This window comes from Sturnus vulgaris, chromosome 13 (assembly GCF_052056855.1).
Source record: "Sturnus vulgaris isolate bStuVul1 chromosome 13, bStuVul1.hap1, whole genome shotgun sequence".
Lineage (NCBI taxonomy): Eukaryota > Metazoa > Chordata > Aves > Passeriformes > Sturnidae > Sturnus > Sturnus vulgaris.
The window spans coordinates 8,198,078-8,216,831 of record NC_142255.1 but is presented as its reverse complement, the minus strand read 5'-3'; the positions used below and the strand labels follow the sequence as shown (position 1 = coordinate 8,216,831).

At 35.0% G+C, this 18,754-nt stretch overlaps 1 protein-coding gene across 1 annotated transcript in view; it reads left to right on the top strand.

Moving 5' to 3' along the window:
- Window positions 1-876: 876 nt before the first annotated feature.
- Window positions 877-18,754, top strand: part of LOC148222230 (protein unc-13 homolog A-like) — a 32,284-nt gene continuing 14,406 nt past the window's right edge. The window contains exons 1-6 of the mRNA XM_088172807.1: window positions 877-1,012; window positions 2,264-2,293; window positions 5,575-5,674; window positions 8,658-8,775; window positions 10,495-10,618; window positions 13,986-14,100. Of these exons, the coding sequence (XP_088028933.1) occupies window positions 991-1,012; window positions 2,264-2,293; window positions 5,575-5,674; window positions 8,658-8,775; window positions 10,495-10,618; window positions 13,986-14,100 (509 nt within the window). The 5' untranslated portion in view covers window positions 877-990. The remainder of the gene's footprint in view (window positions 1,013-2,263; window positions 2,294-5,574; window positions 5,675-8,657; window positions 8,776-10,494; window positions 10,619-13,985; window positions 14,101-18,754) is intronic.

Below are 18,754 nucleotides of genomic sequence, written 5' to 3'. Positions count from 1 at the left end.
TAAATACTGATTAAACCCACCCCACCTCCCCAAGCTTTCTCACAGCCCAGCTAAACAATCTCAGCTCTCACCTCATTTTGAGGTGGGCCATCTTCCAGACCCAGTTTCTTCAAACTGCAGACAGCCACTCCTGAAGTCCCCTCTGATCCCAGGACACTCCCCTACTTGAATTCAAGACCTCAGCCTTCAATTCTAATATGATGGAGACTCAAACATTTACAAGGTAAAATATTCTGTCTATGTGTAAATACATATATTGTTAATCACAATCAGAAACAAAAACAAAAAAAAGTACAGTATGATCTGAACAAAAGTAATCATTTCAGTGTTGTTGAGTATAATAATTTGAATATTGTTCTAAAATGTTTTAGGATTTCATTTAGAATGTTTATTAGCTTATTAAGTGCTGCAACAATTAGAAATTCATGAAGTATAATAAAATTCAATTTTTTGTGCAGTATTTATTTATAATATATTATAAAATGACTTATGGTTAGCTATAGATTAAGTGTTATCTGTGGCTCTATAGTAAAATAAGCCTTAAACTTTCTGTATTCCAAATCGGTTGCTTTGCAAGTATAAAAATCAAAGCTTAAGAGCTCCAAAAGAATGTTCTTAATAAAATAGTTGCACTGAATTTGTTACTTCTGGAAAAGATGGCATTCGGAAATGTGTTTAGACTGGAGACAGCTGCATACAGCAGATAGAAGCCGAGGAAAGGAGGGTAAGGAAATAGTTGTAATATTTCTTCTTTCCTCTTCCATGTCTGTGTGTAAACAGGGAGAAGCAATTTGTCATCTGTGCTCCATCAGTTGATTGGCTTCCCTCAGTGTGAGCCATGGGAGGAGCGTGCTGCAAAAGTGAAACACACATGCAGTGAGGGAGCAGCAGCAGAAGAGTAATTTAATTCCAGCCAAACTATTTATTTTCCTTTTGTATAAAAAAACCCTGAATTTCAATGTATGGTCTGTAAAATATTCTTCCGCTGGAATGGAACTCCTCTCTGTAAAAGGTAGGTTTTTCTTATTGAGCTCCTTCATCCATGTGACAAGTATTTAGTACGCAGCTGTAAGAAGCAGCTGCAGAGTGGAGTTGTGCGTTGCTCATTGATGTTGATGAGAATATTCCTTGCAGTACCTCCTTCAAGGGAACTATGTAAATCTCACAGTGCAGTTGAATTACTGCAGTGTTTGGCCATTGTTTGTTGCTTAGGCCCCTCAGCATTTGTGCTGAAAGTGAAAGTTTCCTGGTGTGAGACATGATGGAGTTATTAGGCTGACAGACATTTCCAAATATGGTGCAGTTCCATAGAATTCTTAGGGATATTTAGGGAGAGATGAAAGCAAGAATAAGTAAGAGGAAGTTACAGGAGCTTAAGAAAATTGGAAAGGATATTGTAAAACAATGGCAATGTGTTGGGAACCTTTCCATTGTAAAGTTGTGGACGCATAATTTTGTTAAAGTATAGCAGTAAAGTATATGATGTATACATTAATATATTCATAGAGCAGGCTTAATTATTGTAGGACTGCAGTGATGTTTCATTCAAATTAAACTGAGATGTGGTTCATGTATTGACATGGCAGGGAAATTGAAAGAATATTTAATATTGTTCAGAAGTCTAAATTTACTGAACTTTATTAGTCAGCCACAGATACAAAATTATGACCAGGTTAAATGTTCATACCTATGACTACCTGAATCATAATCCTGTTAGCTTCAGAGCATTTTTCATTAATGGAAGAGGTACCATAGAGTGGAACTTTAGATTGTTGAGCAAAATTAGGATTTGAAATGTTCACTTTTTATTTGGTAAGGTGTTTACTCAAGTATGTCCTTTTTAACAGGATAAGTACACTGTAGTAAAGGATTAATTGTGAAATGATAGAAGTCATTTTAGATTATATACAGTCAGTCAGTCTTCTGGGACTATTTTTGGGAAGAATTTAGAACTAGCATTACGAGGTGTTGAATAATAAGTATAATACCCTTCCTGGACACCTGACCTCCATTCTTCTCTCTGTATTTAGTAAGTTCCTGTAAAGTAGAAAGAGTTTTCACGTTTTCTTTCCCAAAGTATTCCAAGCAATCATATTATCTTCCCATAGTGAGACTTTTTAAAGATTATTTGGTTTCATTTTTGGTTGAGTTTTTTTTATGTCACATAAATCCCTTAGATTTTAGTTTTCATAAAACTTACTGGAAAACAGTGTTAAGGTATTATCTGAAAGTAATAATTTTGTTTGTTTGTTTTTTAATACAGTGAAAAAAGGGAGGCTGGATAAAACATCTGGTAAGTTTGGTTCCCCCTTCAATTTCTGCTTTACATTTTTCTTTCTTAGGCATAGGATTCTGTATCACACTGAAGAATCATTTAAGTTTGGGGCTACTTTGACACATTGGATCAACAGTACAGTACAAAATAAATGTGTAAAGAACTATGCATTTATTTTAAAGATCGAGTTATCAACCATAGTTGTGAGCTGAGAGAATTTGTAATTTTAAGTTATGAAATACCATTGTCTCACAAACTAGTGATATTTAACATATATTTCCACTAAAGCAAAATTTTACATAATTTGATGACCTGAATGTGTCATTGGTCAATAGAATTTCTTTTTTAATTAGGAGACTACAGTACTTTAGCTTAGCAAGGATAGGGAGGAGATGGTGTCTGAATTTTCCCAGTGCAGAAATACAGAGAGGAGACACTGATGGACAGTTATAGTGAGCACATGTGTACCCTAGGCAATAAATATGAGCAAAACCAAGCTGCTCAGGTCTGCACACCTCTGTCTCCAGGACCAAGATTTAGCCATGGTGGAAAAGAAAGTCCAAACAGCCAGAGGTTTGTCACACACAGGTTGACTGTAAATCCAAGGCCTTCAAGGCATTTGTAATGACTAGTTCTCAGGAGAAGCTGACATACAACTTAATCAGTGCAGCAAAAATTGCCACTAAATGTCTGGCTAATAGATGTAAGCAAATTCAAGTGGTTTAAAGTTATCTGGATTAAAAAAAGGTCTCCTAAATGTAGAACTGCTAGTTTTTCTAACAACAGGCCATTAAATATGTGTGCAAAGTATAGACTGAAAAGTCTTTTCTCTTTCGTTGAAGTCCTAATGAAATCAGAAACATGTCATAATATTATATTTTGTTATTACTCAAGAGCTGATGATTTACAGAACATGATTATCAAAATAATTTGATAGAATATAAGTAACTCTAATTTTCCTTTAAATGCTATTGAAGTCTTTTTAATGCCATAAGTAATGGCAATAAAATTTGGTGGTATATTCTCTGATAGTTGGTCATGTTTCCTTGGGCAGAACAATTCTGTAGGTGGTGAATGAGAGCAGTCTTGAAATGCCCATGTTTCTCACAATTCTGTGATTCTCTTGTTGTTTATTTTCTCCATTGTGTAAGCTGCTCTGCCCTGTTTTGGGTTGAAAGCTGAAGATATGAGCAGATGGATATCCTGCCTTTTTTCTTTCCACAAAAATTGCATTACTTGCCTCCTGTGTTTGACAGGTAAAGGGTTGGAAGCTGCAGTAATGGCTTTGTGGAAACAAAACTTCTTATCATTTAGCAAAATTGATAGCTCCTTCCCACTGCCAGGGTATTGTAATAATATTCACCCTTCACGGTATTATTCTTCAAGGTTACATATTCAGTTATTTAAAAGGCAGAGTGTCTACATTTTCTTATTTGACACAACTCATGACATTTAAAGAGGGTGAATTAGTCAAAAAGCACTGAAGAGTAAGATTTAGATCCAGAGAGGAGCCAAAGAGGCCAAGGAACTACTGGAGAAACAGCTATTTTTAAAAAGCAGATAAGAGGGTTTCAGACAAGACTATAATGCAGGCAGTCAAGAGATGTTTTATTTTTCATGCTAGAAAAGGAGCTGTAAAAGGATACCAGGTGATTAGGTTTGATCATCCAGTGTGGCACACAGTAACATGAAACTTTGACATGGGAAAAATTAGAGCTGAATATGAAATAATACAACAATAAAACAGACTACCACTAAAATTATGGGTTTAAGTTTCTACCTTGTAATTTATGGCTTCATTTAAAGGAAATACCTTTTCGTTATGAGGGAAGTTGGTATTGTAGTTTTAATTTACATGGGTGATCTAAATGGTTGAAGTTAAACATTGTAGGTTTCAGCCAAGCAATTTAGAGTACTTTTAAAAATTTCTCAAACTTTGAGTTGCAAGTTCTCCCAACATTAAAAAAGTTTTGCAACTACAAAAGATTTAGCTTTTTTTTTTTGTTTTATTTGCTTCAGTTACACAAAATGGTGGTGTGTGAACCATGCCTTGTTGATGCCATTTCTCACAAATAAGTCACCCGACTTCTAAATTCGTATTGACTTTGTCACATTTTTTCAGTATTAAAAACAAGTCATGTTTGAGAAGACTGGTGTACTGAGTTACAGAAAATAAATAGATAACATTGGCCGCTGTTGACTTTCTTAATTAAAAAAAAATTTCCGTTACATGATATCTTTAGTCCTTTGGTCAAATATTATAATCAGTCCTAATCAATAAGATCCACATCCAGGTTGTACACAGCCAACGTTTCTCCTTCACACCTTTTGTTAAGTGCAGTGTAATTTGAAACAGCCTATTCAGTGATCTATTGTAGATAGTGACAGCTTCCCTCCAGCTCCAAGTGTTTGATTGACCTGTGGTTACAGACAGTTCAAAACTTCTGTTCTTGGCTTTGTCTTGTATATGTATGTATTTTGTCAGCGGTTGTATTAAAAAAATAAGATTTTTTTTCAGTCGTGTCCATGTTGATCCTTGCCTAGGATTCTGGAGGGTAGTGAAGGATGTGTATATGCATGCAAATAAAAAGCCATATTCATGTGCCTTTGCAACCTTAGATTCCTGTGTCAGGCCCTACAGGATAGAACTTTCCCTCAGTTCTTTCGCTTTTTTTCTGTCAGTGATACTTCCAAGCACTTTGAAATTTAAAAAATTTCATTCTTTTTGCCTAGTAGGTCTAATTTTATGAATATTCACACTGTGCCTTTACAGAGGCATTTATAAAAATCTGTGAGTTCATTTGAGACTGCATCTGAAACCATTTTGCTGCTGCATCTATGCAGAGAACTCGATCCAGGCACAGAGACTGAATTACATGTTGCAAGTCTATAGCCTTGCCTTAATTGGACATAAAAGCCCATTAGCCAGTCCCAATATTATTGTCTCAATTAAAAGGCAAAAGAAAAATCCTAATTTGTAGAAAAGGAGCGTGTACTGGTTTCTTGTGAGAGCTGCCAGAGAAACTGAAAAACAGTAAAACTCTGTCTGGAAGCTGATCTTTAAAATACTCACATTTAGGATTATGTTCTCTCCCACCTGTCATGGGCAGAGATTTTCCTGTCATAATCCTACTAAAACTAATAAGAATTTCCTTGTTCACATCCACATATTTGACCCACACCTCTGAGTGGAGGTGTGTATGAAGTATGAGTTAAACCCTTGCTGCCATATGGTTGTGTTTTCATTTTCTGGAAGGAACTAAAGTTGGGGTTTAATGTGCTGGTTATTTGTTTTTCAGATACATCCAAAACGTACATTGTTTTAAAAGTTCAAAATTTAAAAAGCACTACAATAGATAGAAGAGGAAGGGAGCCTTGCTGGGAACAAGACTTCATGTTGTAAGTAAAAGGGAATTCTTATAAATTGATTTATTTCTATCTTTGCTGTATTTTTATAGTGTAGAATAATTTAGTGCATGTGAGGTCATGTACAGAGCACAAAAGCAAAGAACAAGTATCCAGCGAGGAGAAAAGGTGCCAGACTATCTCTAGGGAACACAACTAAAGTTAATTTTGCAAGGCACATGGCAGATCAAGCCCAGCAGCCAACAAGGGGAAGAATTTGTCTCCAGATTTAATTTTATATAATGGTTTAGGAATACAGGGAATGAGACAATAAAGAACTCAAACTGATCCTCACACAACTTGATTTTTGTTTGCTCAGTTTCATTATGAATTATTCTTATTTTATACGTTAATTTATCTACTTAACTGCCACTTTAGGTAATTTATTTATCATTGACTTATACTGATTCTCACTTCTGTCTGCAGATCTTTTCCCACTTCACTCTCCTTCTTGTTATTCAGTTGTTATTGCTCTCTCTTCTGCAGAGCCTTATGTACACCTCACAGGTCAGAGTCCAAACACTTTTACACTGGCTGACATTCTGAGGAAACATGCTTTCAACTGTCACTTCCAAAGCAGTTAAACCCAATAAATAAATAATCCCATTAGATTCTGAGTTAGTATATCCATCTCCAACATTTTTGGTCCCTCCTTTTTCCTTGCACAAGTCTTTCTCTGTGATCACATCCTTGTTGTGGAAACAAAAATTTTATTCTTGAGGTCTAGAGATGGTCGAAATATGTTTACAGAATTAAACATTTAATTTGCTTCAGTGATTTTTTTATGAAGACTATCCTTTTTACAATTTTAGTTTTTTCTTATCCAAATATTTCCATATTTTGTTGAAAGAATGAGTTGTTTTGCATAATTTTGCCATACTTTCTGGTTATCAAAATGTATAAATATATTTTGATTGTATGCTGAAACTGACATTTTGATTGAAATAACTCACTCTTCCCTAATTTCACTTTATTCTGTATTTAAAATGGAACTTCTAAAAGCTTCTCCAATTTTCCTTCCTGGTTATTTCACGTAATACACATTGTTCTTAATCTCCTTTTAGGGCCTTAACTTCATCACAGGTTTTTTCTGAAGATAGTGCTTGATTTGGGAATATTATTTTGGTTTCATGCAACTGATTTCTTGACAGCTGTAGCAAACTGCTGTCTTGCTTAGCTGGAGACTCTGAGTAGCTGAAGAACATTAGATTGACATATGTACTTTCTTTACATGCCATTTTCTTCAGATATAATGACATATTAAAGAAGTAATCAAAAAATCTGACTTCTGGCCACATCGAACTAATCTTAATCAGGGGCTAATTCCTCCCCAGCTCTCTGGTCACCAGGCTTCTCCAAAGACTGTTCAGAGGCACAGCCTCAATTATCCAAAGAGGAGAATCCCATCTGGCTTTGAAAATGTTAAGGAAAGTTATTACCAATAGCTGAGCTTTTTAAACACTGTTCTTATACTGCAGCTTTCACTTGTAGAAAAGTTAGTTGTATTTCAGTGGAGAGGAATCATTGCTCTACAATAATACTCTGCTGTGATGATTATTTCAGAACTTCACTGATTTAGACATAATAGTTTTATAAACCATTTGGCATGCATTGGATGACACTGTAAAAGTTTCTCAGGAAGTAGATTGATTGAACTTCAACAATTGCCCTGTCTTACCTTTTGGGCAGGAGGCAATTAAAAATATTTTAAAGTGAATGTGTGTAACCTAACCTCTAAATTTTCCTGAGGAATGTTATACTATTATTTAAAACGTGTGATTTGCTATTGTTTTAATGCTGTTGATCATATTATATGTAAATGAATGTTCCACGCCATCATCAAAATGACCAATTACAATTTATTAGGATTATTTTTTTCATTTGCAGTGTACTAATTACCAAAGAACACGAAACCATTTTTGTAGCAATTACATTACGAGGTTGCTGTAGCTCCATCTGCTGCCTAATCATCTATACAACACAGCAGACTTTGAAAAGGGAATAATAATGAGCATTTACAAATAAGTTTATCTAGATTTTAATACTTACACTATGGTTTATTATCTTAAGGACTCTCACTCCAAGTCTGCTGGTAAAAACTGTGTTCCTGTACATGCAGATATATTAGAAGTTGCATATTGCCTTACCTTTCAATCTGCAGTTGCACTGTTCAGTTGTCAGTTTGAAGGTTGTGGTCCAAAAATACTAGAAGATAAAAATCTTCAATTCGTAAAGAGCTGAATAAAACAAAAATTTAAAAAATTCCAAGAATATATCAATTCAATTGTGCTAAACAAGTGCAGCAGAAAATCAGGCATTGATGCAGAATAGTTTTTGAGAGCAATGGGTTGATACAAGTAGCTGTCTCAGAAGAGGCACCCTTTGCCATTCTCTGACTTCATTTGTTCTTTTCCTGATGACTTCAGGAAAATAAACACAAATAAGTTGAAGATAAGTTTTACTACTTAAAGTTAATGGAGATTACATGCAATGAGTCACAGCAGAGACACTAATACTACTTTATTATATTGTTCATATTTACAGAATGGTATGTAATGGGGAACATTCCCTGAGGAAATGACATTCCTGTTAATTCAATGTCATGGGGTGTGATATTGCCTGGTAATATTTGATTTTAAATTCTTACAAAATAAGGTTGTGGTTTGGTATTTTTTTGCTCAAAACCATAAAATGCATGTCTTCTATAATTACAACTAAAATAGAGTCTGGATCTGCAACTTTTGAAGTTGGGAGAGGTTTTCCCATTGTTCCAGCAGAACTATCCTCATAATTTTGTAAGGGCAATCCTGAAATATAAGACTTGAATTTTGGCTTGTTCATCCTGCTAGTTTACTGCAAAACCTCCACCTCTCTATCTGCTGTAAGATTATAACTTAATAATAAATTACTATTATAGATTGCTGAGCAATTGAGATTACATTTTCAGTTTAATGATTTCTGTATTCATTCTTTATAGTGAAATCAGTGCTGATGGAAAGGGCTTCATTATAGAGCTGTGGAAGAAAGGCTTGCTCTGGGATAGCATTTTAGGAGTTTTATGGATTCCCCTTGCCACTGTGGAATATGCAACAGATGTAAGTTGACTTTCTGTGGAAATATAAAACACTGAGTAAAATTCAATAAATTTCCCATTCTTGGACTACCCAAATACTGTAACAACATTTGTGATCAATGTATATTTCTAACTCCTTCGCTTCAGTTGAAATATTAAGGCATAATGTGGCTCTCAAAGTGACAACTGATATGCATCAGCCATATGCCCTGGAGAAATGGCTCAGATCCTGGGCCAGGTATAACATAGAAAGCGAGTTAGGGTTCAGCAGCACTCGGGAACAATTAGGAAGACAGGGATGGTTTGGTTTATATGATTTGAGTGAAAGATTTTTAGATCAAGTTCCATGGTCTGGCTCTTCGTTTTGTGGCCTTGGGTAAATATCTATTAAAATGGGAAAAATACTGTTGTTCTCTTTTTCATGGGAATTGACCATTGTCTCAAAGAAGAAAACAGAAATGTGCCCTCTGGTGCTACAGAAGAAATTAATAGTACAATGGGGACATAGGAAAGGATGAGTGGGGAAATTGGGTCAATACAGGAATTATGTATCCACCATAGTCACCATAGTCAGAATGACCATACTTGCTTTCAGTAGGGAGCTCATTTTTATAAAATAAAGAAAAAAGGTTTCTGGGAGTGTGGAAATACTGAAGGAAACTGCAATTGCTGCAAAATTTTCTAAATTTGGAAAAGGTAAGAGATACTTTATTCTAATAATCCACGATTTTCCCAATCATAAATATACTTTTATATGCATAGTCCATGGAGGCTATTTTTAAAGAAGTAACTATGAATTAGAGAAGGTGAATTTAATCTTTGCAAATAAATTGTTTGCCTTCTTTAATATTTCTAAAATTATTTAAAAAGGCAATTGAAGATGGGATAAAGGTAAGAAAATCAGAGAATAACTTCACGCAGTATCTCTCCTCAGACTCTATAGCCATTTCTTTACAGGAACTAATAAATATTAATATATACATTGAACTGACATTTCAATGATTCTTCTCAGAAAATGGAAGCAGAGAAGAAAGTAATTCCTTCTTAAATTAGAAGTTGCTCTCTATCTCAGCTGCCAAGTGCCATTTCAACCCTTAGGGCAAGTTGTTCTGCTCTGCTGCCCAAGCTGTTGCTGAGTTACAAGTTGCTGACACAAAGGTTGTGGCTTATTTACAAATACTAAAACTTTAAACAAACAAAAATACAAGATAAGAGATTGTTTCTTAATTTCTTCATATCCACTAAACCTTCATTTATAATTAGTCCACTGTGGAACATTCCTAGTTATTTATCATCCTGGTCTTAACCTTGCAGTTCTGTTCTGGGCTTTATAACTCAGAAATAACCTACTAGGGAGTGTTACTTTAGAAGCTCTCTTTTGGCTTGGTTATTAACTTAGATAGATTGTTTCGGTCTTGCTAGAGTGTACTTGTTTGGCACAAGTTCAAAGGTGAACTGGAAAATCTCAGTTGATAAGAATAATTTTCAACATTCATATTTGTTATTTGTCTTAATCATCTGACAACCTTAATATCTATTTGTCTATATTGTTTTGCAAATACTATATTTTGAATTTGATGACTGAGAAAACTTAAAATCCTAAGTAGTACATCAAAAGCTGGAAAATAGTAAAATGGTGTTATAAAGAAGTTCCCATTGACTTAGGGGAAGCTTCATTCAGTAAAAAGTGGATAATGCTATGAACCCTGCCCAGGTCATTTCTGTAACTTCTTCTTCCTAGGAAGGCCCAGGTTCCTGGTGGAGATTGCATTCTGAAGTAATAAAAAATGGAAGTGAGATTCAAGGCACAAAGACTCCAACTTCTCATGAGATCTTACTAGATGTCTACTTTGCATTGCCATTTGGTGAGTTACAGATTAAGGTCCAGCATTCCAGCTATTCTATTTCTCTCTGAGTTCCTGTAATTTCATCTAAGTTCCTGAAATACAACAACAAATAGCAATTTTTCTATAGAATCCTAAATACCTAGTCATCACTGGAGCATTTTCACAATTGGTACTGGTAACTTTCTGGATAAGTAAGAACCACATGAAACAAGGAGCTGGATGAGTTTCAGTAGCTGATGGTGATCCATGTGTGGATTGCAGAGCTAGAAAAGGAGGATCCTCCTTCAGGGCCAGTACTAGAGCCTGTGTGTTACAGCTCTGCAGCACATCAGCTTTGACCAGTGCACAATGTAAGTTTTAGTAAAATCCAGGCCTTGACAGCACTTTTTACCTTCCTAGCAAAGGTTGTCTGCCTTTGATATAAAATAATAGAAAGAGATACAATACAAAGAGATTGACTTTAGTAAGATTATCAATCCATGTATATGACATTGTCTAGCTCCAAATAAGGTCACAAACATAATTTAGCTTAACAATTTAGCTTACCATTTTACTCTTTAAATGGTCTAATGAACTGTGTCTGAAAAGATTAATCCTAAAGTTTGTGCAAGAATAAAGTAAAAAAAGTGAAGTGTGGATAATAAACTATATGAAAAGGAGAACTAGAAGTTATACCAAGAATATGCTCTTTGATTATCTAATTTTTATTTAAAATGCATTATCTTTGATTAACCTTGGTAAATTGTTTTAGGGTGTAGTCTGCATGACTACACTCATGTTAATACATCAGGTGGAATACATATCTTTTCACAGAGTGACTGTGGACTATTTTAGTTTCTTATAAGCTAAAACATGGCCTACTTCTTTTCTTCCCTTTTCCCTTTTCCATTTCCTTTTTCCTTTTACCTTTTCCTTTCCTTCAAAAATTACTTATTTTTTACTACTTGGCCAAAAAAAAAAAATTAAAATATAAGCTCTGCCCTAGTTGGATTCTGGCTTTTGTTTGCTTTGTGGTATGTTGAATTAGCAGAATGTTTTAACTATGTCCTTACATCATTCTCCTGTCTAGAAACCTGGTGTAACCTTGTATAGGAACTCTAATACTGTGTTTATAAAATGTAAATTCAGATTGCTGGTGATTACAGGCTGCTACTTGGAGAGAGTGTTGGTTTGTATATTGAAGTTTGTATTCTGATTTCAAACAAATACATTTGAAAAAGTTCCTAAGACAGGCCCTGGGACTGCAGTCATGGAGCACTGTGAAAATCCTGTAGAGGTCACTCTTACACTGTAGTTTTCTTCATACAGGAAAGAATTCAACAGTATTATGTCTTGGCTATTGAGATAGCCAGGATTATCTCCCTGGGGTTTGACAAGGGCATTTTCATTGCTTATCCTATTGAATGACTCAGCTCAGCTGTGAGCACCTGAGAATCTATTGACTGTTGGAATCAGCACAGCCTCTTTATTATGACAAATTACACTGGAAAGGTAGAAGATTGCAGTTACTTTTGACAATTCCTGAAAGATATTCATTTGAGAATGCCAGATAATGGGAAGAAATATAAGAGCCTCCCATGCTGCTTTAATAATATGACTTCATTTGGACTTGAAATCCTGCATGTAATAACATGGAAATGTGTTTTCATCAGTAGTTCAGTGCTTTTTCTAGAAGTATCATCTAATGTCAGTTGTGGTAGCAATAAATTGGCATTTCACCATTGCCAGCTAGACTGAGCTTCACTGAAAGGCTGCTAAGTAAAATGAAGACCTACTATATTTAAAATTCTGCAAGCAAAGTCACAGTAATAAAATACTGACTTTAGATAAACACTACAGTTTAATTACAAACATTTTTCATGTCTCTGAAAGTCAAAGTTTTTAAAGGGTAATCAGGAGTTTATGAAATAAGATAATTTTCCTTCAAATTTTTGGGGTTTTTTTTTAATGAGATAACAGAAGACAATTTAAAGGACATGTCTTACTTTTTTCCTTGAATTCAGTATTAGAGATTGCTCCTTGACATTGTTATACCTTACATAAAGAGTATAAGATAAAGAAATTAAAGATAATTTTACTGAAGTAATTGGTAATAGCTGTAATTTGGAAAATCGTTTGTGTGTTTTGGGAGCAAAGATGTCATTTTGCCAAGTAGCCTACTGAAAGTCAACAGAACTTTTACCTCATTAATAATTTTGGAAAAGACCATGCAGAACTCACGTCCTAGGCTTGGTTTCAATCCAACTCATGATCACATTTTTCACAGACATTAATTAGCAAATGAAGTAACAAGAACAAAATAGAAATGATGAGATTTAATCCCCATTTCTGCATTAGTCACCATATTAATGCACTGATACACCAAAGGATTAGCAAATGAGAAAATTCATTGTTCTGATACAACTTTGATCAGAAAAAACCAAGGTCCTGAAAAATCATCATAGACTGATTGTGAGAACTCATGCATCAAAGTATAGAATTCTAAGTACAGACCACTTTAGTTAGTGTAATAATTCAATTATAATTTAAACGTTTGCATTAACATTTGCAGTAGGAAAACTAAAAGATCCCGTTTTCAAAAGTACTACATTCATCTTTTGATTGTTTCACAAGTGTTGCATTTAGTTTGAGTAAAAGATATGACATAAATTTCTGGCAGCTTACCTGGTATTGGTAAACACTGTGCTGGAAAATAAATCAAAGCATCATTCCCAATCTGTAGGCAAAGCTTTAACAATGGAAGAGATGGGCACACAAATTCTTACCATCATCATGGAAGAAAACTTCTCACAATCGGGCTCAGATCATGAACCCTTTCCTCACACTAAAGCCAGTAGGATGATTTCTAGGGCAAAATGTTCTGCAGTTGCAGACTTGTCACATTTCTCCCAAGAGCCTAGAACTTGGGGAAAAAAAGCACCTCAGCTCTATGCCTAGCATGTAGGATTAAAATAGAGCCTGATTTGCTACATAAAGCACATACACAAAATCCCCCATAGAACCAAAATTCAATCAAACAAAAAAGAACAGATTTCAGAATGCTGTGCATGGAGCTGCAAGAAATACATGGCAAGTTGGACCGGAAAATTTTAAAAGATCAATTTTCTTCCTAATCCAGCAATAATTTTTTAAACTGTAAAATGAACTTTCTATAAGAAGGTAACTGGTTTAGGCCTCTGAAAGTTTTTAGAGCACCAATCAGAAGATCATCTTGGAACTCTTTTTGCTTTTCTTGTAATAAGTGATTGAATCATTACGTTTGCAATTGATTTGATAATTTGCTATTATTATAGATTTAATGAATTAAGATAATTATTTTTATGTGTACTTCTTTTAGAAGTAAAATGGGCTGAAAGATTTCTAGCAGCTTTTTGCTTCTCTACAGATACACCCACAGATTTAGATTGCAGAGGTTGGCACAGAGAGACATCCCTCCAACATACAAGACATTCACATCAAGATACAAATGACAGCCAGTCATCCATGGAAAGCAAACTCAGGTATTTTACCTTGTCACATCAGACATGTGTGATATCGGGGGGTTTTTTTTTTTAGATTTTTTTTTTTTTTAAATGTCTGAATGTCAACAAGATACATCCAAAATTATTTTAAGCAAGAATATGACTGCAAGTTTCTTAAACTTGTAAAGAAATTGCAGGTATTTATTCGCTTTTCTATGTTCTTTTACAACAACTACAAGTGCACCTGTCCTGTTCTCACCCCTGGACATGTGTCTACATGGGGTTCAGCTATTCCATGGTGACTTCTAGAAAGATTAAGAAAGGAAGGGAAGCAAGTCCTGACATGACTTGGATATTGTAACTATTTTATTACATTTCATCTGGAAAGTAGGAGAGACATTTGATTCCTTTTTTGATGTTAATGTATTTACCTAGACAGGCTGCCTGCAATTCTGGAAGTTTTCCAGAAGAGAATGAATATTTTCTGTCCTTTTCTTTTGAACAAACAATAATGCAGTGGAAAAAAAAAAGGGTGTGGGAGGGAGGTAATTGCTGTCTTTCTGATTCTCTGAATGTGGAACATGATGATGCATAATGGTGGAAGGGGCAAGGAATAAGGTGGAGACAACTGTATTATTTCTCTGCCATCACCTTCTGCTGAGTAGAGTTGAATGCTCAGGAGGGAGCCCTGTCGGCCTCTAAGAACACCACTCAGCAGTGGTGAGAGCAGGGAGAGCTTTGTCTGTGTTGGAATAATCACTTCAATTCTTCTGAAAGGCAAACTGGTGAGAAAAAAAGTTCCCTCTACTGTTCATTTTGGCTTTCATAGCAGCTGTCACAGGCTGTATTACATTTCATTCATAGTGTCCTTTATCTATAGCAGTGCAGGAAAGACACTGTGAGCAGCTGACACTCCAAAAGGTGTTCTGTGTTGATGAGGGGTAGAACAGGCTCTTGGGAAAGGCAGCAAGAATATTTGGTGTGTCAGGCACTTGGATCCTGTTTAAATCATGTCTAACAGCAGTGGTATTAGAAAATTAGATAGATGAGAGAAAATACAATGAAAACTATTCCATTATTAAGTTATGTATTCTCTGAGGCAATAACATCTTGATGCACTTAAATAACCTTTTCATATACTCTAAAAAAGCAGAGTCCTGGTGCATGTAACTTCTACACAAAATCAGGAAATAAGAGAGTACAAAAAGCTCAAACTCAGGGATACAGTTAGAGACTGCACATGGGCAAAGTGCCACAGAACTGCTTGGGTGCCTGTCAGCCTTAGCCTGTTTACATTTCCTAGTCAGTCCTTGCAGGATATTTACAGAGAAGTACAAGTGCTTCCTCAGGGTGAGAACTGTCAGTAATGGAAGCACTCAAGAGCTGTTTCTCTATATTTTTCTAAGCACATGTCCAGTCATTAGCATATCATCTGTGCTGACGTGTCATTTTCAACAGAGATCTGAGCCTCTGAGCAGGTTAAGCTAAACTGAAAGAAGTTAACCCAATTTGACTAAGAAATTCTTTCCTTTACCCCTTTGTACCAAATAATTTTATTGAAATTAAATGAACTTTATAAGTACTAAATTGAGGGTCAGCACTAAACTATTATTTTTAGATGAGAAGTTCTTTTCTCTAATAATACGTATTTTCAAAGGTCCTGAGCAGATATATGATTGGTATAAAACTTAAGGATAGAGATGTGAATTTATTCTAAATAACTGCATTTGTACTCAAAATCTGAAAAATTAGGGAAGTGGATGAAACTATATTTTGAATAGCTGTATTAAACACCAAAATTAACTGTCCTGTAAATATTTAAGTATTAATAGAATCCAAATTTCTTTCTTAAGTGTTTTTTTAGACTGATATTTATTTGTCAGTTCTTTGGTTATGTACATAAGTGGTGTTTATGGCTGCTGACTTTAGGTGTGGACTGATGACTAATTAAGTGTAACTGAGTAACATTTTTCCATAAAGCAGAAACTCACTAAATCAAAATTTGAAGGATGCGGTAAATTATTAAGTGACCTCTTATTGGAGCAGTTTATTTTTTCCTAGAGGTTTAAAAAAAAGACAGACAAAGAAGGGGAAAATACTAGTAAAAAAAACCAAAAAAACCCAGGAATTGTCTGAGCTTTTCTCCAAATATTGTAATTAATGAATGAATCACTGTGAATTTTTAAAAATCAGCCATTTATTGTATACTTTATTCCACCTCTCCATAGTAGCCATAGGATAAATCAGTCAGTTCACTCTTTATGCATTATTAGTATCCAGTGGTGAATGCTACTACTTGTAGGAATAACGATTTCATTATTAATCTCTGTGGCACCAATGAGGTAAAAATAATGTTGCTGTATATCCAGAATAGCCAGAAATGTACAGATATACCTGTCAATCATAAACTAAAATGAATGGCATAAAATTGATTAAGGGCATTTCCAAAACAAGCAAAGTGGAGTAAATATTTCTTTAAAAAACTAACCAAAAAACCCCCAAACCTAAGGAAATACAGTAACAGGGACAAGGATCTTTGTTTTTAAGAGAATATGATTTGTCCAGTGATACTTGTCTCTGTAGAACTGTAAATCAATCACTGAACTAGGAGAAAAAAATATTTTATTACATTTTAAAAAATCAACTAAAAATCTATTAATTAAATGGAAAACAAACCACATATATTTATTCCTTTCTACCTATGTAGGCCACATGAGTAGCTGCCATTTATGCCTACACAGGAAGAGAAGGAGGGATATGCTGCCCACAAAACTATGCTCTACCTATATAGATTGTAGTGACAAATTTGGGGTTGAGTGTCTTGTTCTGAAGTGTTTGGCTTCAACAGTGCTTCCTCTTTTCTAATGGTTTGGATGACTGTAACTGCAGTGTTAAAAGGAGATATATTACTAAAATTGGACTTCATGACCTGCAGCCACTAGCAGAGTTGATTTTAATATTCATTAAGCTGATATTAACTAAAACAGTGATCTGTGACAGTAAAATGCATATTTATTTTCAAATGGGTTAAAAATGAAAAGAAAGCTTCAATGTGATAGTATTGAAAGTTTCTTAATGCTTGAAACATCATGAGCATTTAATGGCATCTTAAAAATGTAATTAATCTTTCCTGGTTTTCCATACAGAGAGAAGCAAACAATTGCTAAGGTCTAAATTGCTGAGGTGATCAGTTTACAGCCATTTTTCCAGTAATCTGTTTCATTATTCATGCCTAGATAACAGAAAAAATGATAGACAAGCATAAAATTATTTCTAAACCATGAAAATTTCCACCTCCACCTCTTGGCTACAGGTTATGAACTCCTTAAACTAAAGCCATATTTCCATGCATAGCCATCAGTTTAAACAGGTAGTGTTTGAACAAGTACTTTTTTTCTGTTGTGATCATTCAACGAGAGATTCCTCAAATTTAAATTACAGAATAGGTAAGCATAACTGATCTTCTATAACATATTATTGCTTCATATTTACTGCCAAAAAGAAATAAGGTCCATAAGAAGAAAATAAAGAGGCATTTAACAAAAGATGTCTATCACATGCAAAGCTTTTGTCTGTGAACATTCCCTGGTTCCCGGCTGTCAGAACTGGCAGATTACTTTCAAAATATAAAAAGAAGTTGGCATAATTAATTATTATTTGTGGGCTGTTCTCTAAACTGAAGCTATTTTAACTCATGTAACACTTGTGTGTTCCAAAAGCAAGGTAAAAAGACTGTTTACATCAAAAGCCATGAACCAAAAGACTTCTCTGAGTCTGAGCTATTTTCACATATTAAAGAGCATTCCTCAAAGCTCTTTGGCTTCTTGGACAGCTTTGTTCTGCTTGAGTTACACAAAGCAGTGTGGGTAGGAAGGTATTCAGCTTTAGATGATCTTTAGTCTTGTATAATAAATCAGTCATTTAAAACTGTAAATAAATGTTGTTATTAATTTATATAATTACAGTAAGGCAGATATTTTCAGTAAGAATCTTATGTAAAATTAAGCCCTTTGTGTACCAGCACAGTGCTGAGAGTTCATTCCACTGTACCCCAGGCTTAATTCTCATCTGTCACGCAAACTCACATGCTCATTGATGATCCTTCCTGCGCTGTTGCCCTTTCTTATTTCAGTTCCATTCTCTTGCTTTTCTCAAATTTGTTTCCTTCAAATCTTCCGTGGCCTAAAAGTATTGCTCTTGCTTGCATTAAAAGTAGTACTTTAAAAGACCAGTTAAAAAAAGTTTCAAAGGGTCAAAAAACAGTGTAAAAGCCTGTGCTGATGGGACAGGTCCAAGGCCAAACTGGCAACTGCTGGAGCTCAGGGCCAGTGGTGCAGCCAGGGCAGGGCACAGCACTAAGCACCAGGCAGGTCCAGAACAGCACAGCAGGGTCAAACTCAGGCCTGGAAATGAGTCCAAGACTGGGGGTCCTGCTCAGTGGGTACATAGGCAGAGCTATGCTTGAGCCAGTATTCCAGTCTCAGAATGAGACTGTCTTGGAAAAACTTCCAGTAGAGGAGGTGTAGTATCTAGCACAAAAGATTCAGCCAAGTTTTACATCCTGCTGTATATATGAAATAACCTACAAAACCCAATTATAAAATAGATTACACATTAAAATAAAACACAAATATCTTTGTCACGTAGCAGAGATTACTCTTGGTTTCTTCCAGTATCCATCCCCACCAGTCTT